Consider the following 27,011-nt stretch of genomic DNA (forward strand, 5'->3'; position numbering starts at 1 on the left):
AAATATCTCTCAGTTTAACCGCATTCACTATAAAATATTTATGAAAAAATCTATTTCATACTTTAAAAAACTGCTGTGCTTCATTCTATCGTGTGTAGGGGTCAATCAAAAAGGGCTTTTGGGGGTTAAGGGCCTAGAAATATCAAGGGAAGTGTTTTTGTGATTTCTGAAATTAAACGACAGGAGGCGATGTTGTGCTGGCGACGTCCCTCGGTGACGTAGGACGTAGTGAGCCGAGCCGATCCAGCCTCCACTCTGCCCTGTTCATTCTCAGGCCGGGTAGGACCCCAGCAACAACATTGCAATCGGTTAAACCTAAAGAAGATTCGGCTGTACAATCGCAAGCCATCCTTTGAGTAGACAACATTTTGTGGAAATTTCTCACCGTCACTGATCAGAAGACACTCCAAGTTGTTGAATCGGTGAGTTATACGTGCAGATAGCTCCGTGGGAGCTCCCGGTTCGCTCGTCTTCTCCGCTGCCCAGTTTTATTGTTGCTTTGTTCCTGGCAGCAGCCATTTTTAATCGTCTTGTCCTACATTCCCATCGCTGTGTTCAGGCCGTTCAAAAAGCCAAGCGGGATTGGGGAAAAAATAAGCACAGGTCAGAGTATTTTATAGAGAATTTCCACAGAAAAGCCTGTATATCCCCAGTAATAAAAGCACCACTGTAGAAGCACTGAAAAAAACACCGGTTGTAATTTGTCATCACTGGAAGTTTTACGGGATTGGCGTTTCGCTAATTTTCCAACAAGCTGCCAGAGTTAAGGCTGTTAGCTGAAGCTAAATTAGAGCTGTTGTTAGGGGGGAAAAAAAACAGAAAAGTAGCAGTTTACATTTTTTTTGTGTGTCTTCGTCGTTTAACTGTGAAGTTAGATGACTCTACAGGATCCTCACTACGACCATTTGCTATATACATAACCATAGCCAGCAGTTAGCACATTTTGTCGCCGAGTAGTAGCCGCTACATCTTTGGTAACGTTTGTGTGAATCTCTTGCAATTTAACAGACAGTTAGCCCGTCTTGATAGGTGTGTTAAACAGACCTGAGACGATCGATTTGTAGTCTAAACGATTGCATTAGCCTTTGACTTTCTTGTTTTTGTGCAGCACTCGCTAATGTCAGTTTTGTGCTGGAGAGCTTAGCATGTATGCTAGCTTAAAAAAATAAGAACAGTAACTCGGGGTGAAACTAAAATCCAGTCCAAATTTTTGTTTTACGATTACATAATGCCCACTTTATTGCTTGTGGTGTTTTCTTTGGGTTTTCTGGTGGATGTAGCCTTTTGAAATTCACACAAAGTCAAGGCGGAGCTAGCGTTAGCCGTCAAGGCGTTAGCTTACACATCTCAATGTATTTAAAAAATTGATTGTGTTTGGAGAGGTTGGTAGATTTTATGTTTTTTTGGAGTAGTGCGAGCGACCATAACAGAGTGTATTACATAACTAAATTTAGCTTGATGGACATATTTATGGCTACAAGTCTTTGTAAAACGCCTATGCGGAGCTTTTAACCGAGCGGCCTCCACTGTGCTATGGATTGACGGGTGTTAGCTTCAAATGATATTTACTATTATTTAGATTTGCAAATACGATAATCAACTATCCACTGATGGTTGAAACCTGCTTAATTTCATTCACACATGAAAATACTCCTAGTATACACTAGTGCTTGTGTCCTGTTATAAATCTATCAAGATGTATTTTGTTTTGATACTGTGTTATCCAACACTGAAAAATATGCTCATGTAGCCATCATGAAAAAAGACGCTTGACCAAGCACAACAACAATAATTATAACACTGGAAAAAAGAATACATGAAACTGTTTAAATGAAGACAAAGAAGACATTTGTAACTGTGTTACCAAGGTTGTGTATTGCTTAATCACACCGAAAAAGTAAGTCACCATAATACTATTTGTTTACATGTGGGGTTGATAAGCCATCTCTAGTTTTGTTCATGCTATGGCTTCTGTCAGCTTAACTTGATGTTTCTCACTAAAGTATCCTGTAAATTTAGATAGTTTCTGCAAACCTCCATCATTTGTTCAGAATAGTTCAACACTGAATAAAGAATAGATGGAAATGGAGTTTGAACTAGCCAGGAAAGAGAAGGAATTCTTGGCATTGTAACATTTGCTTCCTGTCAATATGGACATGCTTGAGTTTGATTTGAATTTAACATGTCACATTATTTTTCTCAGGTTGGATTGCATAAATTTTTTTTTCTGTTACCCAGAGATATTTAGCAATACTGGCAATTATAATTAGGTGTCAAGACAACTGCTTCTGAGATATTGGGACACAGTGCCACATGTATTTTTATATATTGAAACATTTTTTAAAAAGCAATATGTTGCATACCAAAAGCAAGGTTCCTGGCTGTAATAATCATACTGGCTTACTGTTTTCAGTGTAAACTATTTCCTATTAATCATAAAAATCCATCCATTTTCCTAGCTGCTGGTCCATTTCAGGGTTGTGGGGATAGTGGTTGAGCCCATCCCAGCTGTCACTGAGTGAAAGCCCCGGTACACCCTGTAGGTTGCCGGTTTAACATCAGGCGAACACATTAAAGACAGATAACCATTCTTCATGCTTACATTTAAACCTGCAGCCATCATTCATGTCAGGACCTTACTGTGGTAAAGTGGCAATGTAGGCCTAAGTGCATAAAAGAAAAAAAAAAACATAGGGATGTGCTTAATAATTGGTGTGAGGTGGTATTATTTTTTTCCCCCGATCAGTGTTTCTTGAAATGGTAGGGGAAAACTGGGTTTAACATAGGATGACATTGTTATTGATAATTTCTTGAAAGTTGGTGGCATTGTTTGGTTTTAGCACTAGACATCGACCTGGACATAATATCAGATATTCATTTAGAGACTGTCTTAAGCTCTGCATTTTTTTTTTTATTTAGCTCAAATATTGTGAGAGTAATTGATGTTTTTAAAGTTTATAGTGTTTTGTATCTCACGGTTAGTCACCCCGTAATGTTTTGTTGGCTGATGTTTACCTGCAGAAGATATTTGAAGACTGCATAAAGATGTTCTATGCATGCGTACTAAAACATAAGGTCTGTGCGTTGATAGTGTAAATTTTCTTTTTTGGGCGGGTGTTACATCTCTTTTAAACCATATCCTCAATACATTTTCCTGCTATAGATGAGAAATGGCAATTTAAAAAATGTGCAGAAATTCACCAGGAAAAAAATGTGTAAAATCATGTGAAACAACACGTTGAGTTACAAAGCAGATTTGGATCGCTTCAGAAGAAATTTAGTGTATCACAGTAAAAACTACACTCATGGATTTCTTGTATTACCTTGTTTCATGATTCATATAGAAGCTTCTTTCAGCACTTCCCTTATTCACAAGGGGTCACCACAGCAGATGGATCCACATATGCAGCTACTACCCAGGGATCAGAATAGATGGCAGTATTGTGGTTCAAGTTTATGTGATAAACCACTTGAATAATGTTGACTTGAGATCAGGGCTGGGCCATATCATACCGTTCACGGTAATACCGGTATAATGTTGGGCAACGATAAGAAAATGAAATATCGCGATAGAATATGGGTAAAACGCACATGCGCAGTGCCTTTGTTTTCATACGCACATGGCGGAAAAAGTATGACGGAGAATAAGAAGAGCGAAAGTGGATCGCTGAATGAAACGGATGAACCAGAAGTGGTTTGTAAAAATGCTGCAACTTCAGTGGTGTGGAACTGGTTTGGCTTTCGTCCGTCAGATACACAACAAAGCACTATTTTTGGTAGAGCATGCTAGCGGGCCGTCGTTATTACCGTGTTTTTTGGAAAATACGGCACACTTACAATCAATCCTTTGATTTTTCTGAAAATCGACAGTGCCCCTTATAATCCTGTGTGCCTTATGTATGAATTCTGATTGTTTTTACTGACCTTGAAATGATTTTATGTGGTACACGGCGCTCGAAAATCTGTCAAATGTTTTAGTACGACTTTGCTAATCTACGAAGCCGCACTGCTTGATGGATTGTCGGAGCATTGTGGTTATCGTAACCTCTTTTTAAGTTTTGTGGATATTATACATGGTTATGCTGAGGATATGTCGGCCAATTTCCACTGGAAATGCCTTTAGGTTAAACTGTCAGCAAGGAATTTGCATTTGCTCTGTTAAATTTTTATATAACTTTAATGCACATAAAAAACAGCTGCTTGTTTAAGTGAAAATACATTGATGTTTGTTTGTTGTTGTTGTTTTTTTTTGCACTAATAAAGTTGTGGAGTTGTAAAGTATTTCGTCTAGTGTCAATTATATCGTCAGTTATATCGTTATCGCAAATTTTCAAATGTTTTCATGATAAATATTTTTGGTCAAATTGCCCTGCTCTACAGTTGTAGGACAGTTGTTCAAGTATTTCCTGTCACCCAAAGACTTGTTCTTTGTAACACATGTGGTGTCTGAAGGGAGCATCTTTAAATTTGACAGTACAATATATATTGGATTGAAATTTGCAGTGAACAACTTGTTGACAAGGATTTTAGAGCCTATCTCCTGCATTGCTTCTGAGGTGCAGTTAAATTTATTTGTACAACAATTTCAGTAAATAACTGTTGTTGTCCCTGCCTCAAAGACATTTCTGACAATGTTCAGAGGTCAGATAGAAGGGAAAAACAAAACTCAAGTGAATGTCCACAATAGATGGTGGACAGGGGATATTTGCTTCAAAGAAAGAATAGCAGTAGTGGTTTCAAAATAATTGCATTTAGATAAAGTTTCCGCTACACAAAATGTGTTTTTATGTGGTTAATTATACCTTTGCAGAAGCATTGCCATCTTTGTTGAGTCTAGCTGGAAAGTATAAAATTACTTTTAGCACTTAAATAAATGAATTGCCATTTGTAGCCGTTTCGTGTTGGTTAACACAGTTCACCATATGGGTATTGTGGAATACTTACTTGGCCTCATTATTTATTGATATATCGAAAACACAATTCACACCAAAATGTGTTGGTCTTTTGGTTCTTGGTAGGTTTTAGGTTATGAAACTCCTATACATGTGGTAAAGAGACGCATTAAAATAAAACCCTGACCCCTGGCACCCACACTAAGGGAATCTGGTGACCTTGTTTCATTATGATGTCGGAGGCATTTTTGCTGCCATGGTTTGGGTTTCTTCTTCCCTCAGTGTGAATGGTCATTGTAATTCAGTGGAAGAGTTGATGAAACATTTCTGTAGGGAGCCGTGGACCGATCCAGAGAGGATGTGATATCACTAAAGTGTTTCGATCATATGCTGTCAGTGGGTCTTGAACCAACCGAAGATTTTGGGACATGTGTTTGATGCCACACCACTTAATCTCTTCTGGAGATAATGCAGTTTCAGGGACTTGTAAAATTGTTTCTAAGTGACTTAATGGCTGTTTTGGTTTCACACTTTGCTTACATGCCCTACTGGCTTACTTGGAGTGCATTAACTGATATTAATAATATATAATATTTATATTATATTAACTTGTATATTGTTTACTCATGTGTATTATTCCTGTGAACATTTATCTTTATTTACATGGGTATTTTGTAAACCAGTATTACATGTAGAATATCTCAGTTACAGTGTGCTGTGTTGTATAGTTATTGGTTTGGTCTATATTGGCAGATTAACACTAAATATTTACAAAGGTTGTGAATTAACATTGTTTATTCTTGAGGTTTGGTTTTTCCTTGGGTGACTTCTGTACTAAGGTGGATATTTCATTTCCTCTTTTTAGAATCAGAAGGCACTGGGAAGAGGCGCAAAGAAAAATTTCCATACTAGATGACATTACATCGCAATGTCCGATCGTTTGGGGCAAATAACCAAGTCCAAGGATGGAAAAAGCAAGTATTCCTCACTCAGCCTATTTGATAAGTACAAGGGAAAATCAATAGAAACTCAGAAAAACACAGGTAAGGCTCATTTTGTTTCTCCACTCGATACTTTTTCTTCATCTGTTATCTAGTTTAAGCCCCTTTACTAATGTTGGTCCTACTTCTTTATCTACATGTTTTGCCTCCCAGTAGTTCCGCGACATGGCTTGCAGAGTCTTGGTAAAGTGGCCACAGCCCGGCGTATGCCCCCACCAGCTCATCTGCCGAGCTTGAAGTCTGAAAACAAAGGAAACGATCCCAACGTGATTATAGTGCCCAAAGACGGTACAGGATGGGCGAACAAGCAGGAACAACCCGATCAAAAGAAGTAAGGCGTGTTTTATAGACCCGCTTTCTCCGATTTAAAAAATAAAAATATGTATGTCAAGTAAATTAATTATGCTATAATGTTTTATATTCAGACACCCTTTTTAGTTGATTACAGTGGCTGAAATGGAAATGTCCTTCCTGAAGTATCAACATTGACATTAAACTCACATATTTTTCAGGGATCAGTGTCAGGATAAAATAAGTTAAAGCTTTGATCTTGATAGAAGTCAGCTGTTCACCAGGAAGAAAGAGAAGCAGTTTAGAGGCTTTTGAGGGTTGATTTCTCACAGTTGTCTTTTTATTTTTCGTAGTTCTGTTGCATCAACACCACAGCTGCCGGAGTTGCAGCCGCCGCTGCCTTTGCAGAAATCTGTCTCCAATCTTCAGAAGTCCTCACCGGTAGCCAACCAGGAGGTGTGTATGAGTATACGTATGCTTATAAATCTGCTTCAGTCATATATTTATTGCAGATTTTCATTAACACATTGATTGTGTTTAAGTGTTTTCGGTTATTTGCTAATTGAGAGCTACTCGTATACAAATGAGTGTCTAGTGGATATTCTAATGAAGACTAATAATGGTAGAAGAGCAAAGAATTATACCTTCTTTATGGAGGAAAGCTCACACTACCAAGTTGAACAAGAAAGGTTGTGAATATTTAAGATAATTTCTCATTTGTGCCTCAAAGGTAGAGAAACTTCCATTAGGTCTGTGGGGATGGTGACTTTGGTTTCTTAATTTTCACAGAACACAAACACAAGTGGACCAAAGCAATGGGCCCAGCTAAATGGAAAGGCAGTAGAGCAAGATGGTGAGTCATTCATTAATTCAGAATAAAGTCTGTTTAAAATGAAATGTCACGCAGTTAGTGTTCAGTATGCTGTTCAGATTTCAAACCCCAGTTGAGAAAATGGCTTTCTGTTTGCTCAGCTCAGACAAGCATCTCTCTTTATGCGGTGTCTTTCAATGTCTACATCAGGTTCAAGGGCCTCAAACCGACTTCAGCCCTTCTCTCACGAGGAATTTCCCACACTGAAGGCAGCTGGAGAACAGGACAGGGCTGGCAAGGAAAGAAGCGGCTTCGATCCGTCGTATGGGCCCGGACCAAGCCTCCGCCCCCAGAGTAACTTATGTTTTGTGTATCACCTTCTTTAAAAATTGGCAGTCTCACAGATAAGGTAACACCTCCTGGAAGGCAAAGCTTTAAACTGGCAGACATTACTTTATTTAAGAAATACAGGAAAGAGGGCGTTTTTTTTTTTTTGTTTTTTGGTTCCTCTAACCTGCATTTCATGCTTCTTGATGTCATTTACTTGCATAGTTTCCAAGCAAGTTGTCTTTCAGAGCAGAAATCTGACAACTTTCTTACTAACGACTCCTGGCTCACACCTATGCAGGCTGGGAACTCGATTAAATATTTCTGATTAAAAAAAGTATGGAACTAATTCACTTGCAATTAGTTCTTGAAATTACCGCATTGAGATGAGATGAAACAACATGGTCAGTGGATGTTTTTAATTTATAGTCATTGCTTGTTTTCAATGAAAGTTGTTACCTATTGCTATTTGAAATTCAGTGCAGTTCCTAATTTCACAGGGCTTTAGACATTTTATTAGTTTAGCTTGGTCTGGTCCTCTAATTTTTTTCCCCCTTTTCCTTTTTTACTTCTAGATGTGACAAGCTGGAGGGAAGGTGGTGGCAGGAACCTTCAGCCCTCATCCCTGACCCTCAGCCTGCCAGCAGATCCTGAGGGTAAGGCCACTGCCCTGGCTGAGACTGGCACCCCTCCAGCCTCGTCTCACCCCTCCTCCGCCACAGTCACCACCTCATCTAATACGGTGACGGCTCCGTCACCAGGCCCTGACCCCAAGGAGCTTTCCCTGCGACCTGCTCAGCCTGTCCGCAGAACAGCCGTCCCTACTGCATTGCAGTACCAGCTTCATCACACTTCAACTGCTGTCTACCATGACATGTTGCCTGCCTTTGTAAGTAATGTATGACTCATAACATTACAGGTGATTGTGGAAGAAAACAACATGGCCTACTTTTAGATACAATCTAAAACAGAGTGTTTGGCATTTGCATGCCTGATATGATCGTCCCGTGTGGTGCTGCTGTTTTCAGATGTGCTCTAAAGAGACACGTGAAGCTACGGGTACAGACCATGTTCCCACCACCGTAGCAGCCCCCGCCCGTTTTGACAGCAAACCTACTTTTAGGCAGAGCTATGCCAAACCTGAGCTTGTAAAGTAAGTTCATTTTAAATATCCAAGTAGTTATCCATTTTTCAGCAGTTTGACATAGAGATCTGGGATACTTGGCAGTTGTTAATTTGCCATAATCTCATTGCAGTGGTGACGTAAGGAGAGAGAATCGCTTTGTCCGTGCTGCGCCTCGACTTTCTTCGCAGCCTATCCGTAGACCTACCGACAGACCAGTTCGCCCAGCCATTATTAATCCAGAGGATTTGAAGGATCTGGATGAGCTTGACAATGATTGTGAAGATGGATGGGCTGGTCAGTATATCTTAGACATGTGTAATGGTCCCAGACACTTTCTCACTGTGAGATTCTTCTATAGCTTGTGAATATCTTTCACCCTTATATTTTTATGTGTGGAATGCTGTATTTATCACTTTCTAGTATTCATTGTTGGCCATAGACTTATACATGATCAGTCTGTTAATTTATCTTACAGAAGGTGATGAGTATTTCCCATCATTTTTGACCATTTTAACAAAAAATATATTTCACGGTAGATTTCACTGTGACTGCAAGCTTTAAATTGCAGTCACAGTGATCTTTTTCCTTTGGGAGAGGGTCACAATCTCATTAGTGGCCATTAAAATTTCTTATATGGAAGAAAAACCCTGCGGATGCATGATATGTCTGTGGCTTATAAGTAAGAAAATAAATGTTAATGTTACTTTATTGAATGTGTAACATGATCAAGAGATTCCAGTTAAAGGCTTGGAGTGGTGCTTTCTCTTTATCTCGTCATATCCTCAATGGTGCAGCCTGTGTACTTTAGGGTAATGCTAATCTTCCTCACACACACTGCGAACGGTTATGTGTATATTTCCCAAAGCAAAGCCACAGAGGACGCAATCAGATGGGCTTTGTATGTACTATGAAAACCAAATACCAGCTCGGTATAATTTGGCAATTGCTGATGAGATCCAGTTCCAACTGTGGCTTTTTAATAACAGTTTTCTGGTTGACTGTTGTTAAATAAATGGGATGTCGGCCTACCTGTTTAGAGCAAGTCAAGTGACTTATTCACCACAGTCTGACAGATAAATGGGGAAAAAAGAGTTGTTTTAAACTGTGATTCTAAAGAACAGGGTGACTGTTCTTCACAATACAAATATGACCCAGGAGAACAAACTGTTTGTCTGCTCAACCTCACAGCTAGTGTTACCTCACTCTATAAATACAGCCAGGACAGTATAGTTTAGACCTCACCCTGATTCACCACTGTGACTGACTGTTTTGTTTTCCCCCTGCCCACAGGACTTCATGAGGAGGTTGATTATAGTGAGAAGCTCAAATTTAGTGATGATGAAGAAGAACACTCTTCCAGTGACAAAAACAAGATCTGGTGAGAGCGCGTCCCTAAAGGCTGCTTATTACTCTAAACACTCCAATTTTGTCTTTATTTAAAAATGTTTCTGGCTTTATTTTTCTTCATAGGGCTGACTGGGAGAGGGAGAGAGATAACCAGCGGGACTGCCATTCCTCCCTTAGCTCGGGGGAGGCATCTTACCCACAAGAGGGTCCAGAAGAGAGTTACTCTTTCCAGCATCACCACCACGAGCCTCCCAGGAAGACCAACGGCAAATATCTCTCCACAGACACCCAGGTAACCATGCACAGGGCAGTGTTTTTCCATTTCAGCCCTCTTTTGAGATTACTTACCTAAGATCAAATTATTATGATGATCACAGTCAAAACACACCATTTTCTTTAATTCCTTTGTGACTGTGGAACGTTAGAGACACCACTGTAGAGCATATGAATAGCTGTCTGCCTTTACATAACCTGAAGTGAGTCTGTCATTGCGAGTTAGGAGATATGACCTTGCGGTAACCATAGTGATATGTCTAAGCACTTTTCATTTGCCGTGTTTGTTAGTTGCAATTCATTGTAGAAAATTTGTCAAACCACTTATTTAAAATAAGCTAAAGATTCCACAATATTAAAATATGTCTTACAATAAAAACAAAGCTTTTATCTGTTCCCAGGGTAATTGTTTATTTTAGCAAGAGATACTATAGGATATGCAATTTAAGAAACAGGACAAGTGTCCTACGGGTAACAGCGAGTTTGAGTAGCAACTAATCTGGGAGAAATAGTTGCTAGTCCTTCCCCCCCCCCCCCCCCCCCCCCCCCCCCCCCCCCCAAAATAAATTTAGAGTGAAATAAAATCTAATGGACCTCCTTAAAAAAAAAAAAAAAAAAGTAAGGAATAATCTTCATCACTCAAGTTCCTCCCCTTTAACTCCTTTAGGTCCAACAGAGAAACCAAGGAGACCCACTTGCTGACCAGGATGATCACCAGCGGCAGTCTCAGGCACCAGCTAGGGCCAAGTATGTGTCGCCTGAGCTGTCTGAGGCTGTTGAGAGAGCCCGAAGACGGCGGGAGGAGGAAGAGAGGCGTGCTCGTGAGGAACGTCTGGCAGCATGTGCTGAAAAGCTCAAAAAACTGGATGAAAAATTCGGGAAGACTGAAAGGCAGACATCAAGGACGGATGACAGCCAGAAGGAGGTAGAGGGAAAAGAAGTTCCACTGTCCCCAAGTCGGGAACAGAGTCGAAGCCACCATGATAACTGGCACTACAGCACAAAAGGTAAAAAGAGTCCTTAGTCCTTTTTTATTTTATATAAAATATAGTTTTAAAAATGCACAAATGCAACTATTCAAGCGTGTTTTATCACGATTTCCAGATGGAAGTGAGTGTCCCTCGGACATTTCCCCTGGCCATAGTTACCGTGAAGAGTCTGGCTTCTCTACCTACCGTGGCAGTGAAGACGATGGCCCAGAGCCCTCCTCACCATCAGGAGACTACAGTGGGCGTCAGCCAATCAAACCAGTGCCACCCCGCTTTCAAAAGCAACCACAACACCACCAGCAGCAGGTGAGCACCAGCTGATGCCAATAGCTTCAACTCCAAATTAAGGAGAATTCTGGTTTCATTGCACTGTTCTTAATAATGTGGCCCATGGTCATGTTAACATTGCACTGTCCACCTTGGTTGTAGAGATTTAGGAAATGAGGAGCTGCACTAAAACATCTATAAATAATGTAACAAATGTGTGACAGTAGCCTATGGTGTATATTCGGGTGAAAACCATAAACTCCCCGCAGCTTTACAGAGGCACAAATTAGCCATCTGGAACTTCTAGTGTTACTGCATTCAGGATCTCTTAGAGATGGCTTACTTGCTGACCTTATTATGCGGCATTAGGCCACTAATACACCTGGGCAGCCCAGGCAAGTACAGCTTGTGTGTTGGAACTGGTCACCTTCATAAAGAACAGCCTCTTTGATATTGACCATGATGGGGTTGTGCTAGAGAAGTGAAACTAGGATATTTAGAACGTTAGGTCTAATTTCTTGAGAAGAGAATCTCCAGCATCTTCTTGGTTCATTCTAAAATATATGAGAATAAATGTACTTTGATTTTTTTGTTATGAATGCTAAATGGGGAACAATATCCTGCTGACTTTGTTAGCTTAGCCTGGAAATGTCTTCAATTAGTTTGTCTCATTTTACACAAAACAGACAGTGTCAATTTTGCCCATTTGTTGAATGTCTATTGTGTGGATTTTAAAGGAACAAATGTTCAAGATGCAGCATTGGCAGCAGTCAGGTCACCCTAATCCATCAGGGTCAAGCCACACTCAGCGGGGCTACTACCCTCCACATGTCCTCGGTTTTGATCCGCGCTGGATGATGATGCCACCTTTCATGGATCCCCGCATGACCCAGGGACGGTCTCCTGTTGACTACTACCCTGGTAATTACTAAATCCTTATATACTTATGTGTATTAAATTTAAACAAATAACAGGTGGTTTGGCCAGACACATTTGTTTCGGTATAAACAAACTATACAGTCAATAACGGAAGGACAGACACACCTGAAATCATGTTTAACATGATTAATATGTGATTGATTGATTTTCAGCAGGAATGATAAAACCTATGATGCACCAAGATCACTTGAACAGTCCCGGTTCTGATGAGGGATGCCATCCAAACTTCCCTCAGGAGAGACGAGCGCCTTCCACTGAGCCTTACCCAGTGTGGAATCAAGATGGCTATCCCTTGCGTAGCTTTACTCCACCTTACCAGAGACAGCGTGAAAGCTCGGAAAGCGGACATCCCGATGACAGGTAAGTTTATTTTGTTCGAATTCTGCAGTCCTTAAATTAAGGCATGAGGCCCTCTTGTGTTTTAATCTGTGAAACTGAGCATTTTAATAATTCCTTCCTCAACGCTGTAAAGTCCATGTTTTTTTTTTTTTTAATGGAATCTATGTTGTTAAGGGCATGAGGCTCTGTTAATGGGCCTCTGTCTGGTTTTTTCATTCCTAATCTTTTTTTTTTTTTTTTTTTTTAATGTCTCCTCGTATCCACAGAGGTGATATGGCCTCTTCCCAACAGGACTCCTATGAAGAGAGGGCCAGTGATTGTTTGTCCCACACTCAAGATGATCTTCCCCATCACAGTTATCAGAGCAGAGGTTCAGACAGAGAACAACATGACCAAGGCTTGCTCACCACCGCTCAGAACCTCTCTCAGAATTATTCAGATAGTGAATACCCAAAGCAAGAGTCGAGAGACAAGCATCTGAAAGATGGCCTTGAATCCCACGACGAGGCCTTAGATGGCTCCACAGACAACTGGAAAAGAGATGGTAGCCAGAAACAAGACGGAGGGGTTAACAGTGCCCAAAACCAGTGGTCTGAAGCCAGTTCCAGTTCAAGTAGTGTCAACCAGCCATCTGAGGCTAGTGGACGCACCTTGATACGCAGAACTGGTCCCATCAAGAAACCAGTTCTTAAGGCTCTCAAAGTGGAAGACAAGGAGAATGAAAAGCCTAAACCTGAGCCTGAGGAGAAGCCTGTCCCCTACCGCCTGGAGAAAGAAGTCCTTACTAACGTTTATGACTTGAAGAAAGACAACCAGCCTGCCAACAATAGGCGTTCTGCATCACCTGTGGTTGAAAAACAACCTGAAGAGAGGCAGCGCCAGTCTCCAGCTCCCAGTAAAATGGACAGACCTCTGAGCACCCACAGCGATGACTCTCCCAAGGAGAACACTTGGAGCAGTGCTAAAAGCCAGTCACTTAGAGTCAGTCAGGAGAACCGAGAACCCCAGGCACCACGGCGCAATAACTGGATCTTTATTGATGAAGAACAGGCCTTTGGTGCAGTGAGGGGGACGGGTAGAGGCCGCAGTCGAGGCTTCCGGGAATTTAACTCCAGAGGTGGAACCCGCGGTGGCCGCGGTGGAGATAATCTCAGAGGTGTTTATAACAACAATAACAACAGCAGTGGCAGCAGCACTCAGCGAGCAGGCAGAGGTCGAGCACCACCCAGGGATCTAATCAAGGTCGAGGAGTTTCAGAGGGGCAAACCCCGTAGGCGAAATGTCAGTGAAACATTGAGTGAAGCCTCAGAGTATGAGGAACTTCCCAAGAGGCGTCGCCAGAAAGGATCTGAAAATGGAGAAGGCTATACAGAGTCTGGGGATGTCCGTAAAGCTGATAGAGAGTCTTGGAGATCCAACAAGGTGTACACAGATGATCAGACTGCCCCAGATTCCAGAGAAAAGACCAAGGTCACCAGAGGCTTTGGAAATCGCGTGCTGCCTCCACGACTGAACACCACTGGTAGTTACAGTCGAAGCTTTGGAGGATCTAGAGATATTTCTACATGGAGGGGCCGTGGGCCTCAATTTAGTGGCAGCAGTAGCGGCTCGATGCAAGAAAATGGTTATGGTCCTGGAGCAGAGACTGCTTACTCCCGCAGACCCCCAGTTGAGCGTGACGCTCTCAAGTACACTCCTAAATTTACTGGCTCCTTCATGGAAAATGGAACAGAGGAGCGTGAAGGAGAATACTACTTTGACAGCGAGAACCCTGACAGACAGATTTTAAGGAGAAGGCGTCCTCCACGTCAAGACAAGCCTCCGCGCTTCCGTCGTCTACGACAAGAGCGTGAACCTGGCTCAAATCAGTGGACAAGTGATGAGTTCATAAACGGAGACTTTGCAAATCCCTGGCCAGGTCATTCTAAAAGCACTGGTGATGATAACTGGCCCAGTGGCCACTACTCTGGACGTCCTAGCCAGCATGGCCAGACAGAGGAATGGGAGACGGGTTCAGACAACAGCGACTTTGGTGACTGGAGAGAGAAACGGAGTGGAGGTGGAGGCATTGCTACACAGGGCCATGGCGATATTCCCTCAGACTCTGGCCAGGAGCCAGGCTCCAGTGAGAAGAGGGAGCTTTCTAAGAGAAGCTTCTCTAGTCAGAGACCATTGGTGGAACGGCAGAACAGGAAAGGAGAACCATCACTGCTGGACGCAAGCAAGATGGTGCGTGCACCTGATAATCCCCCCACCTCATCGAACAGGAGTGACAGCTGGCAGAACGGAGGCACTTCTTGTAAAAGGTGAGGCAAATAACTTACTGACCAGTCGTCTGTTATAGCTACTTAGAAACCAACAACACTTTGTTATTTGTATGATGATGACTATAATTTTGATTACAAGGACACCATTTTCAGTTACTCAATTTGGTTTATTTTGGAAAAAACACACAATTTAAGCACTTTTTCTATGTCCTGTTCACAGCAGGAGTCCAGATGAGTCAGGCTCTGTATACAGCATAGAGCAGCTGCCAGAAGAGAGGGAGCCCATTGAGCCCGCTGGGAAGAAATTAGACAAGGAGCTGAAGCCAGGACCTGTCAAAACAGACATCACTGAACCACTGTCCCCATATGAGCTCAGCAGCTACCCAAGTGAGTCCAACTTTCTTTCACATCTTTATGGAATGCATAGGGAATGCACTCTGATGGAAACAAAGTGTTGGCAATAGTGTAGTTTTAGTGTTAAAAATACTGTAAACACATTTGCTTTCATTCATTCCTCTAATCCCCTTGAATCTTGTTTGTGTTATGTGATTTTGTTTTTCTTAACATGTGTGGAATCAGACTAACTTGTTTAAAAATTAAGTTGCACAGCTGCAGAACAGCAACTCCAAGGTGAAGTTCATGTCTGTTAATATAGATTGAGAACTAAACACTCAGATAACGTGTTAGAGGTGTGAGGCCTACAAATAGTACTCTAATGTGCTCTTGTCCCCTGACAAGCTGAAAAGTTAGTAAATAACTTTTTATGGCAGTGTCCCCACAGCAGTAGGACAATCCTGTTTGCACGCAACCCAGCTAACGTGGCTAACATGATGATTAACTTTGATGTCATGCCCACAGGCCAAAGCTATGGGGAAAATTTAATGCTGAGGGATAACCATGGGTGGTGGAAACAGATTTGCAAGCAATAAAGAAGTTCTGGTGTGGGCTACTTTCTTTTTTTTTTTTAATCTCACTTCAGTGCGCTGGCTTCCTGTTTGCAATTGACGTCTGTTCTTTTTTCTCTCACTCTCTGTGCTCACATATGCTATATTTTATATACACATTTCTACCCCTCAGCTGTAAAAGGCGCCATTACCATGCTGGTGTAGGGGGTGAGGACACAAGTTTCTGAAAGCGATAACTTGAGAACAAGGAAACACAGGATTTTGAAATTGATACTATAGGTGTGTCTCGTAAAGCAAAAAAAGCTTGAGTCTTGGTGACCTCCTTTTTTGTTTTCAGACAGCAGAATAACTGATTTTTTTTCTAGGTGCAGTGAGAATACCATTAATAATTTTTAAATAGTAAAATTAATTGAAAGGTCTCATATTTTAGGTTTAAACTGGGAGAAAGTCTTTAGCAGCTTTACATTTTAGGTGGGGTAATTTAATTCACGGTAAAATGTATTAATGGAGCATTTTACACAGGTACAGATGCGATTCAGCACTGCAGCTTTTACTTGAGCACTCTTGATTTTTCCTCTGACAAAAACTTTGTTTTGTAGTTGAAGGAGACGCAGGGGGACCAGGTTCAAATGCAGATGGATACCAGGATGCCTTGTCCAAAAAGCAAAGACGCCCACAGGAAGATGACAGGAGGAGGAAAGAACAAGGGGCAGCTGTAAGTTTAACATACACCAAATTCTAAATACTCAAAAAATATTATTAGTTTGCTTGTTTTTTTAATAAAAATGGCCCTCTAAAATGTGTTTAATTCGGAAAGTAATTTTTATGACACTGTTGGCCCAATATGTGAACTGCAGTCCTATAAGTGCCCTATTGCTCCCTTTATGAGTCCTGCAGTGGTTGGTTGTTAATGCTCTTTAGTACTCAGTCACCAATCAGTGAGCAGTTGCCAGATGTTTTCAGGAAAGTCACTGTCTACTATGCAAAATACTGCTGACCATGGCAATCTCCCTGTGAATTCACAAGGAGGTTTTTGGGCAAGCTGATTTTTTGCCACATATTTTACCTGGCAGCAGCCAGTTAAAGCTACTTCACACCCCACTGAGAAATATACCTTTTTCCCCAGGCGACTGGTCGCCAAGGGTTAGCTGACCGATGTGATCTTATCTACCTAGAATGGTATAATACAGTCTTGACAAGGTTTACTTGAGCAAATCAGTTCAGCAATTCGCTAAACCCTTGCTTGTAAATTGGCTCGCCTCCCGCTTTCAAACAACTTTGCTAAAAAATGCTACAAACTAATCGTCACATTCATGCATTGTTGGAGTTGGAGAAAGCTGCAAGCTTACTTAATTGTTAAGTGATACAGCAATGACCTTCTGATAATACTGTTTGAGTTCAAGCTCCTTCTGCATTGGCAAAGCCTTCTTGTCTTTCCAGCTTGCTGCAGCACTGCTCATTTGTTTCTCTACAAGATGTAAGTCCTAAAAAGCGAGTCAGTTGTCAACCCCTCTATCATGACCTTCTGGTAGTTGACTTAAATCACACAGCAACTTCATGTTTAATGTTGTTTTATTTAAGATGCTCTGTTGGCTGCCATGCTGTCAGTTTTTGTTGCGTCTTTTCCTCCATATAATTGTCTCTGCCTGACTGACTGCTGAACATGTGCTAAATTTGAGAATAATTCAACCCTTACTTTAACATGTCCAAACAAAACAAACGGGCACAAATACATGGCAGTGCTACTCTTTTTGTATTACACAGATGATACCTAGTTTAGTAAGTGCTGGCTGTGATGCCTGGACACTGATCTCTGGGAATGTGGCTGCACTGATCCCTTAATTACACTCACTTAATTTAGGGCTGTGCGATATGACCAAAATCTCATATCCTGATATAAGAATTCTATCATCCGATAACATTATAAATCACAAAAATGTAACATTTTCTGTAAATTCTGTGAATCTCGGGCAGCTCATCTTGCTGGAAGTGTTTCCAGCTGCGCGTCGTGTAGCTGGAGTCGAGTGTTTTAACAGATGCATGAAACTATACATTTTTAGACATAAGTTGTAAAGCCCGTTTTCTTTGAGTATTTATTACACAGCGTGCTGCGGGTTGCTTGTTCTAACGTTTGAGTCTAAGGTTTATTTTTTAGCACCTGGTGGATCTTTTTTTACTTCTCATCCGTAAATAATCTGCTCTTTCACGTGATTCAGTTTATTTTGAAAAGTCTCAACAGGATCTTGAGCTTTATTGTGAAAGGTTTATGTGGAACATAAACAAGCAGACACGTGATGCTGTTACCGTCATTGTTGCTAACGACAATGCATAAAAACAGGCGCTTGTCCATCCGTAGTGTGGTTATATTAAATATAAGAGAAAGAGATAACTTTAAGAAATTAATATAGCCACTACAGTTTATTTTGCGACACCACGAAACAAACGATAGCATAAAATGAAACGATAGACGTTTTTATATCGTCACCCGATATATATATCGTTATATCGAACAGCCTTAACTTAATTACACTGTAATTAACTCATTACATCAGACTTTGCAAGCACATCGGCATGTGAAGAAGAGAGGGAATGTGTAATTTTTTATTTTTTTTTATCCCTCAAGCGTAAAAAAGTGATGGCATAGGAATTTCACATGTGTACCATAGGTACATTTACCAAAACTCTGGGACAAGTTAAAATTTCAGGGATAACTCAAGGAAGTGATCTAGGATTTTCACATTTCTAACTCAGGTGCATGTACAAGGAAGCTGAGGGGGGTAGCACTGGAGGCCGGCAGTATTTTCTAGGATATATCACATTATGTTTACACAAAAGTGTTCGTTCCATTTAGTTGCTTGCCATTTTTACACAGCGAACCTTGAAGCTTTTTCTTTTAACCATCTTAGGTACCAGTGAAAAACAGGACAGTCACTTCCAAGATGCCACCACGCTTTGCCAAAAAGCAGGGAAGCATGAGCATTGAACAACCCGAGGAAGGAATTTCTTCTAACAATCTGGGAACTGAAATCTGGGAGACCAACAGCTCAGGTATTGTTATTTATTAAATTTTTGGTCAGTGCTTCATTGAGATATGCATTTTGTTATATTAAACATAAACCTTTAGCCTCAACACACACTGACGGCACATACAGTCAGGCCCCATGAATTTTTGGGCAATTACACTTTTTGAAAGGTTACCTTTGTTCATCATCACAGTGAACTTGAACAATGAAGGCATGCTTTAAGTACAGACTTCTATATTTAATTTTAGGGCTTTAACAAAACGTTTTGCACCAACTTAAAGTAATTTTACTCTCCTTTTTCCTGGGACTCAAAATTAACTAAAATTAACTGACAAGTCCTTTCATAGCTTGTGGTGAAGCCTGGGCACTCGTTACTCCATGAGAGATTAATCATATAATCTAACCTACATATAGAACAAGAGCATTGCAGCATTATTCCTAGTATTTATGGCAAAGTCCATAAAGAACAGATGTTGTAATATGAATGTGCATAATATGAAAGCTTGAGTTTTTTGTGAACATTTTGTTTTTCAAATGATTGCATTTTTCATTAATAACAGTGAGGTTTGTGTATCTGTTTAAGCTCTTTCAGTGCAGTCTTCAGGGGGAGACTCATGGACCAAACAGGTGTCTTACACTGGGAGTGAGCCCAACTCTGAGGTAGTGTGATGCAGCTGCTACTAAACTGCATGTTTTTTTGTTTGTTTGTTTTTAATCTCATTTTAACTTTCTTTTTCACATTAGTTTCAGTTGTTCTAGTATTGCTTTCAAAAACATAGACTCATAACATTGCATGTTTTGGGACAGGACTCTGATGCGGGCCCAGAACAAAACAAAGAGCAGCACAAACCAGGGCCCATCGGAAATGAACGCTCCCTGAAACACCGGAAGGGCTCAGAAGGTGTCGATAGGCTGGAAGGTGGCCCTATCACACCAGTCAATGGTGTGGACCTCCATGTGGACACTGTGCTGCCTGTCCCACCCATTGAGTTTGGTGTCAGTGCCAAAGATTCAGATTTCAGCCTGCCGCCGGGTTCTACCCCAGTACCCGTGTCCAATCCTGTGAACAAGCTTCAGGACGTAAGTGACTTATTGTACTTTATAGAAATCAATGAAATTAGCTGTAATACACCTGAAACCATTAATGGAATAGTGTCTTATTTGAAAATAAGATATGTTGATTTGTAAGTATTTATAATCTTCTTTGTCCTCAAACAGACTGCTTTGAATCAGAGTATCCCCATTTTGCGCTCCAACCACCTGCAGCCTGGCATCAACCTCAACCCCATCTCCTTTCCCAGTGCTGATCTCACTCTCAAGGTATTTAAATCACAATCCAATGTCAGATAGTTTTGGTTTTTTTAAATATATAACTTAGAAAGAATGGTACTCCTGTTGATTTGTGGTGCTTTTAGTAGGAAACATTAATAGTTTAATAGTTTAATTATTTATATAGCACATTTAATTACAACAGGAGCGTTGACCAAAGTGCTGTACAAGAATACAACATACATAATAAAACAACTTAGAGTATTAAAAGCAAACACCAAATATGAATTAACAAATAACTCTCATGCTGTATTAAAAGCCAGTAAATAAAAATGCGTTATAAGATAAGATTTAAAAAGATTGACAGTATGAGCCTGTCTGATGTAAGAAAAACATTAGAAAAACTCTGATCTGAAATGTTTGTGTCTCTGCAGATGGAGTCAGCACGCAAGGCGTGGGAGAACTCCCAGTCTCTTCCTGAGCAGGGCTCTCCTGGTGGCAGCGCTTCAGGTGCTCAGCCTCCCTGCAGTGCCGGCTCATCCACTGGTGTCAGTTACAGCTCGTTTGGAGGCGTTTCCATGCCACCAATGCCCGTTGCATCAGTAGCACCTTCCATGTCCATGCAAGGTAAAACTACATTTTGTTTCTTGAGTTTGATGAAGGATTTATCTTAGAGGAGTAAATGAAAGCTTGTCTGGGTCTTGCCCCTGATGCAGGGAATCATATTCCCCCGCTGTATCTGGATGGTCACGTCTTTCCAAGCCAGCCACGCCTTGTACCACCTACCATGACCCAGCAGCAGACTTACCAACAGGTAACACACACACACACACACACACACACACACACACACACACACACACACACACACACACACACACAGGCTTGTGTACCAGCAAATTGTCATGATGCTGCATGTGCTCACTCATTCAGGCGGCTGCAGCCCAGCAGATTCCCATTTCTTTACACACGTCTCTTCAGGCTCAGGCCCAGTTGGGGCTTCGGGGAGGTCTGCCTGTTTCTCAGTCCCAAGAGATGTTCAGCTCCATCCCCCCCTTCAGGTACTGCTTGCTTAAAGAATTTCCATATTGCTTCACTTCATTTATTTAGAAAGCAGATAAAATCTTTTTCGAGAGTTTAAAAAAAAATACTTTTTCCTTTCGCTCATTGTGTCACTCTGCTTTTCTTTTCCTTCCTTTTTCAGGTCCCAGGTTTACATGCACCCCAACTTGTCACAGCCCAGCCCCATGGTACTGTCAGGTGGAGCCCCTCTCAAGGGCCCATACTCAGCTTTCCCTGGCATGCAGCCATCAGACATGGTTAAACCCCAGTCAGGCTCACACTACCAGCCTATGAATGGCAGCCAGCAGCTAGTCTATGATAGTCAGATGAACCAAGGGCCTGGCATGGGCTCTTCACAGTTAATGGACTCTCAGCTCATTCAGGTTTGTGGGCTGTTGCTGCTCAGGACTAAAATATCCATTTTAACGTATAAGAGGATTTTAAAATTGTTCATAGTGTTTGTTTTAGCCTAACAAATATAAGCCGTCATATAAATGGCATAATTGGACTGTTGTCTTATATTAAAGGCTTACAATCAATTCTTCATTCTCACCAGGTCACTATGCCCCTGCCTGGCTCTCAGCTGCGTTATGGTTCAGCTCAACAACACCTCATCCTCCCACAGTCCATCCAGCTGCAGCAGGGACAGAACTTGTCAGTGGGAGCCCCACGCCGAATGCTACCACCAGGGTCGCAGGCAGCTGTCATGACTGGCAGCAGAGAGGTGAGCCTTACTGGCTTCATGTTACTCAACTTTCCATCCATTAGATATCTCAGCACTGGTGTGCCATTTTTACCTGTTACACCGCTGACCATTACTGAAATTCCACTACAGTTGTCTGACAATGTACCTCTGTGTGTCTCTCCACTGTCAGGGTCCACAGATGGAAATGAAAGGTTTTCAGTTCTCTGAGAAGCCCAATCATTCCCCAGGCATGTCTGGAGGTTCTTACAGGTGAGTGGAAATAATTTGAGGAAGGTAGTAGAAGTTAGTTATGTAGATCTTTTTATCACTTCAGATGTGCTCCACTGTGTAACAGTGCACAGTTGGCTAATTCATTTGTAATATTATTATTATTATTTTTTTTTTTATATCAGACCTGGCTCTGCTAGCCCCGGCGGGAAGCCCTCTGGTCCTGGAGGACCTGTAGGCCCTCTGCCTACACATTTTGCTCAGCAGGTATGGATTTTTCACCTTAAAATATTACCATATTTTTTTTCTTTTTATGCGACCATTGTTTTAAAAGTGGGCCACACAATATATTCCTATATGTATGTTTTATTTTCTAGGTATGATTAGTTAAATGCACCATTATGCAATTAGAATAGGGCTGTTCGATATAACGATATATATCGGATGACGATATAAAAACGTCTATCGTTTCATTTTACGCTATCGTTTGTTTCGTGGTGTCACAAAATAAACTGTTTACGGCAATATTTTTCATCTTTTTGATGGTCACTGTAGTGGCTATATTAATTTCTTAAAGTTTTCTCTTTCTCTTATATTTAATATAACCACACTACAGACGGACAAGCGCCTGTTTTTATGCGTTGTGGTTAGCAACAATGACGGTAACAGCATCGCGTGTCCACTTGTTTATGTTCCACATAAACCTTTCACAATAAAGCTCAAGATCCTGTTGAGATTTTTCAAAATAAACTAAATCACGTGAAAGAGCAGATTATTTACGGATGAGAATTAAAAAAGAGCCGCCAGACTGAAACGTTAGAACAGGCTTTTCCCCACAGCACGCCGTGTAATAAATACAAAGAAAACGGCGGCCGTTACAACCTATGTCTAAAAATGTATCGTTTCATGCATCGGTTAAAACACTCGACTCCAAATACACGACGCGCAGCTGGAAACACTTCACGCAAGTCGAGCTGACCGAGATTCACAGAATTTACAGAAAATGTTACATTTTTGTGATTTATAATGTTATCGGGACGATAGAATTCTTATATCGGGATATGAGATTTTGGTCATATCGCACAGCCCTAAATTAAAATATAGTATACTGTAAAAAAACAAAACAAAACAAAAAACCTTTCCAGGACCATTACCTTGGTTTCTGCTCATACAGAGCACTAAGTACGAGTAAGCTCTACACTTTACTTTAAAGAAGAGACGGAGAATCATTTTTGTTTTTACATACGGTATGAATTTCAAAGTCATAGGAGTTTTAAATTCATACCGTATGTGTATTTACTAGGAGGCTGAGGGGTAGCACTGGCAGCCCCCCGGTATTTTATGTCTAAGCCAGTATCAGACTTGGATTTGAACGTTATTCAAGTAAACTGTCACAGGTAAATACAAATACAAGAATATGCACTTACTCGCTTGGGCTTTATTATTTTAAATAAATAACAGGAGGACCAAGATGTTTTTTATTTTTTTAAAAGGTATTTGTTACTGGTCTCTTTTCTGCTCAGTGAGAGTCTTTGATGCATACTGCTGCCAATATCATATCCTAATGTAGGATCGCTACATCCTTTAGCCTGAACATCAGTATTTGGAATCTAAAAGTCAAGTCTAAAAATGTGTTAAGAAATTCAGCACTTGCTAATTATTTGCATTTCATTTATTTCCCAACCCTTCACCTGCTTTTCCTCCTGTTGTTTCCTCTGTGACCAACAGGTCCCTCCTGCTCAGGGCAGCATGGTGATGCACATGCGTCCCCCCACCACAGGCCCCTTCCCCAACCCTATTCAGAGACCTGTTATGCAGGTCAATAAGCCCGTCATCATCCGTTCCCCCCCTTACCCCAATCCTGGCCGTGACCCTCCCCACTCCATCCCTCCTTCAGCTTCCGAGCCCCCAGTTAAAGGGCAAGAGGATGGCATGAAGGTGAGCCACCCACTGTAAATATAGGTAATTTAATTTAATCCATTTTATCTTTCTCTTATTTTGAAATGCTTTTCATGTTCACTGTTGTGTGATTTGACTTAAAAATGTAACATTTTTTTAGTGTTGAATTCATTTTCAGTAATGTGAGACTTTTATGGTGTTACATAAAACACTTGTTGGTGCATATACAGGGAGTGCAGAATTATTAGGAAAATGAGTATTTTGTCCACATCCTCTTCATGCATGTTGTCTTACTCCAAGCTGTATAGGCTCGAAAGCCTACTACCAATTAAGCATATTAGGTGATGTGCATCTCTGTAATGAGAAGGGGTGTGGTCTAATGACATCAACACCCTATATCAGGTGTGCATAATTATTAGGCAACGTCCTTTCCTTTGGCAAAATGGGTCAAAAGAAGGACTTGACAAGGCTCAGAAAAGTCAAAAATAGTGAGATATCTTGCAGAGGGATGCAGCAGTCTCAAAATTGCAAAGCTTCTGAAGCTTGATCATCGAACAATCAAGCGTTTCATTCAAAATAGTCAACAGGGTCGCAAGAAGCGTGTGGAAAAACCAAGGCGCAAAATAACTGCCCATGAACTGAGAAAAGTCAAGCGTGCAGCTGCCAACATGCCACTTGCCACCAGTTTGGCCATATTTCAGAGCTGCAACATCACTGGAGTGCCCAAAAGCACAAGGTGTGCAATACTCAGAGACATGGCCAAGGTAAGAAAGGCTGAAAGACGACCACCACTGAACAAGACACACAAGCTGAAACGTCAAGACTGGGCCAAGAAATATCTCAAGACTGGTTTTTCTAAGGTTTTATGGACTGATGAAATGAGAGTGAGTCTTGATGGGCCAGATGGATGGGCCCGTGGCTGGATTGGTAAAGGGCAGAGAGCTCCAGTCCGACTCAGACGCCAGCAAGGTGGAGGTGGAGTACTGGTTTGGGCTGGTATCATCAAAGATGAGCTTGTGGGGCCTTTTCAGGTTGAGGATGGAGTCAAGCTCAACTCCCAGTCCTACTGCCAGTTTCTGGAAGACACCTTCTTCAAGCAGTGGTACAGGAAGAAGTCTGCATCCTTCAAGAAAAACATGATTTTCATGCAGGACAATGCTCCATCACACGCGTCCAAGTACTCCACAGCGTGGCTGGCAAGAAAGGGTATAAAAGAAGAAAAACTAATGACATGGCCTCCTTGTTCACCTGATCTGAACCCCATTGAGAACCTGTGGTCCATCAACAAATGTGAGATTTACAAGGAGGGAAAACAGTACACCTCTCTGAACAGTGTCTGGGAGGCTGTGGTTGCTGCTGCACGCAATGTTGATGGTGAACAGATCACAACACTGACAGAATCCATGGATGGCAGGCTTTTGAGTGTCCTTGCAAAGAAAGGTGGCTATATTGGTCGCTGATTTGTTTTTGTTTTGTTTTTGAATGTCAGAAATGTATATTTGTGAATGTGGAGATGTTATATTGGTTTCACTGGTAAAAATAAATAATTGAAATGGGTATATATTTGTTTTTTGTTAAGTTGCCTAATAATTATGCACAGTAATAGTCACCTGCACACACAGATATCCCCCTAAAATAGCTAAAACTAAAAACAAACTAAAAACTACTTCCAAAAACATTCAGCTTTGATATTAATGAGTTTTTTGGGTTCATTGAGAACATGGTTGTTGTTCAATAATAAAATTATTCCTCAAAAATACAACTTGCCTAATAATTCTGCACTCCCTGTATGTACGGCTTACCAAGCACTGCTGTCTCTTTAATAAGTCCTCTTTCTTTTTTGTACAGAATAAAACAATAAGAGATGTACGCAAGGCGGTGGGAGAGGGCAAAACACCGTCCGGGGGCATGACCAGCAAACTCCAGGAGCCCCTACCTTCCACAGGCCAAGCCAAACCAGCACGCACTGGAGCCATCAAACCCCAGGCTGTCAAAGTAGAAGAGGGCAAGGCGTAATAATGGACCTTAAAATCCTCATCACCACCAAGCCTGCCAACACAAAGCTCATTGACCACTGTCAGCCTTTTTAAAACCCACCTTACCCCCAAGGCTCCAAGGCCCGGGGCCTGCAGGCAGACAACATAATGAAATGCCCCCTCTTGAACTTTCAGAACTGGACACTGTTATTTCACATCACGTATAGAGATATATAAATATATATAAATATATGCATAAACACAGTCTTTTAAACAGATCTCTTCAAGGTCCTCTTTAATTTATTATTAGTCACTTTTAAGGGGATATTGGTAAGAAGAAAAGACATTTTGTTTTTGTGTGTGCGTTTTCTCTGAAGTGGGGGAAGAGGAAAATGGCCAGCTCACATGGTTCATTTTCCATACTGTTTTGCCAAACTGTAATTACTCCCTGTTTATGGACTGCATCCCTTAAAGACCCGACAGGAACTTCATACAACTGAGAAACAAAGTCTGTTAACTTTTTTTTTTTTTTTTTTTTTTTTTTTTTTTTAAATGCAGTGTGGGGCACTTTTTGTTTTTCTTTGGTATTTTTTTCTGGTAAATAAAGTCACGACCCAGACATCCATACTAATGCTAAAAGACTTATTTCATTAACCCAGGAAAAAAATAAAACGCAATTGTTGGGCATCATGCATGTCAAACATAGCAGAAGTCAAGTGGATCACCTCAGAAATGCGTCTTTTTTGGGCTACTTAACCCAACACATGAACTGCGTAAAAACTGCTTAGATTCTTAGAAACATTTTTTTCTCTTTAAACCGTTCTTTGCTTTTAGATTCTGTTGCTCACTCTGTATGTAAATTGAAAGGAGAAAAAAAAGAGATGGAGGTTTTACCAAAATTATGTTGCTTCCATGGGAAGTTCACTGGCATCGATGGCGTGTGCATGTGATGTGTTGAATGTGTGTAAACTTGCAGGACATCTACCTAGAAGCTAGCAACATTTCACAAAGACTGTACCTGAACTCGGCATTTATTATGCTGACGTGTGCTCTGTGTGCGTGCGGGGGTGTGTGTGTGGATTTGGATTGACCACG

General features: G+C 41.1%; 1 protein-coding gene across 4 annotated transcripts; it reads left to right on the forward strand.

The window, feature by feature from the left end:
* Positions 1-243: 243 nt before the first annotated feature.
* Positions 244-26,537, forward strand: prrc2b (proline-rich coiled-coil 2B). 4 transcript variants are annotated; one of them, XM_085414015.1, is made up of 31 exons: positions 244-422; positions 5,758-5,935; positions 6,047-6,224; positions 6,538-6,640; positions 6,974-7,037; positions 7,206-7,349; positions 7,898-8,211; positions 8,351-8,475; positions 8,579-8,742; positions 9,739-9,826; positions 9,919-10,087; positions 10,736-11,075; positions 11,173-11,363; positions 12,062-12,245; positions 12,416-12,623; positions 12,869-14,908; positions 15,090-15,256; positions 16,374-16,489; positions 18,681-18,822; positions 19,381-19,457; positions 19,605-19,877; positions 20,016-20,117; positions 20,501-20,693; positions 20,783-20,880; positions 21,000-21,127; positions 21,271-21,511; positions 21,685-21,852; positions 22,004-22,083; positions 22,227-22,308; positions 23,770-23,979; positions 25,789-26,537. In XM_085414015.1, exons 2-31 carry the CDS (start codon positions 5,821-5,823, stop codon positions 25,954-25,956), a joined length of 6,672 nt encoding a protein of 2,223 aa, XP_085270141.1. In that variant the 5' UTR covers positions 244-422; positions 5,758-5,820; the 3' UTR covers positions 25,957-26,537. The 4 variants fall into 4 exon arrangements, with proteins under 4 accessions (XP_085270141.1, XP_085270144.1, XP_085270143.1 ...); XM_085414018.1 differs by having other exon boundaries at positions 15,093-15,256; XM_085414017.1 differs by having other exon boundaries at positions 12,419-12,623.
* Positions 26,538-27,011: the final 474 nt, after the last annotated feature.

The sequence above is a fragment of the Rhamphochromis longiceps genome, linkage group LG7 (assembly GCF_057381845.1).
Source record: "Rhamphochromis longiceps isolate RC_006_pf linkage group LG7, R_longiceps_female_GT1.1, whole genome shotgun sequence".
In the NCBI taxonomy this organism is placed as follows: domain Eukaryota; kingdom Metazoa; phylum Chordata; class Actinopteri; order Cichliformes; family Cichlidae; genus Rhamphochromis; species Rhamphochromis longiceps.

Coding starts and splice junctions, on each gene's coding strand:
- prrc2b (XM_085414015.1), top strand. CDS start 5,821: ATGTCCGATCGTTTGGGGCAAATAACCAAGTCCAAGGATGGAAAAAGC. Junction 16,490..18,680: donor GGAAAGAACAAGGGGCAGCT/GTAAGTTTAACA, acceptor TAACCATCTTAG/GTACCAGTGAAAAACAGGAC. Junction 20,118..20,500: donor GTGCTGATCTCACTCTCAAG/GTATTTAAATCA, acceptor GTGTCTCTGCAG/ATGGAGTCAGCACGCAAGGC.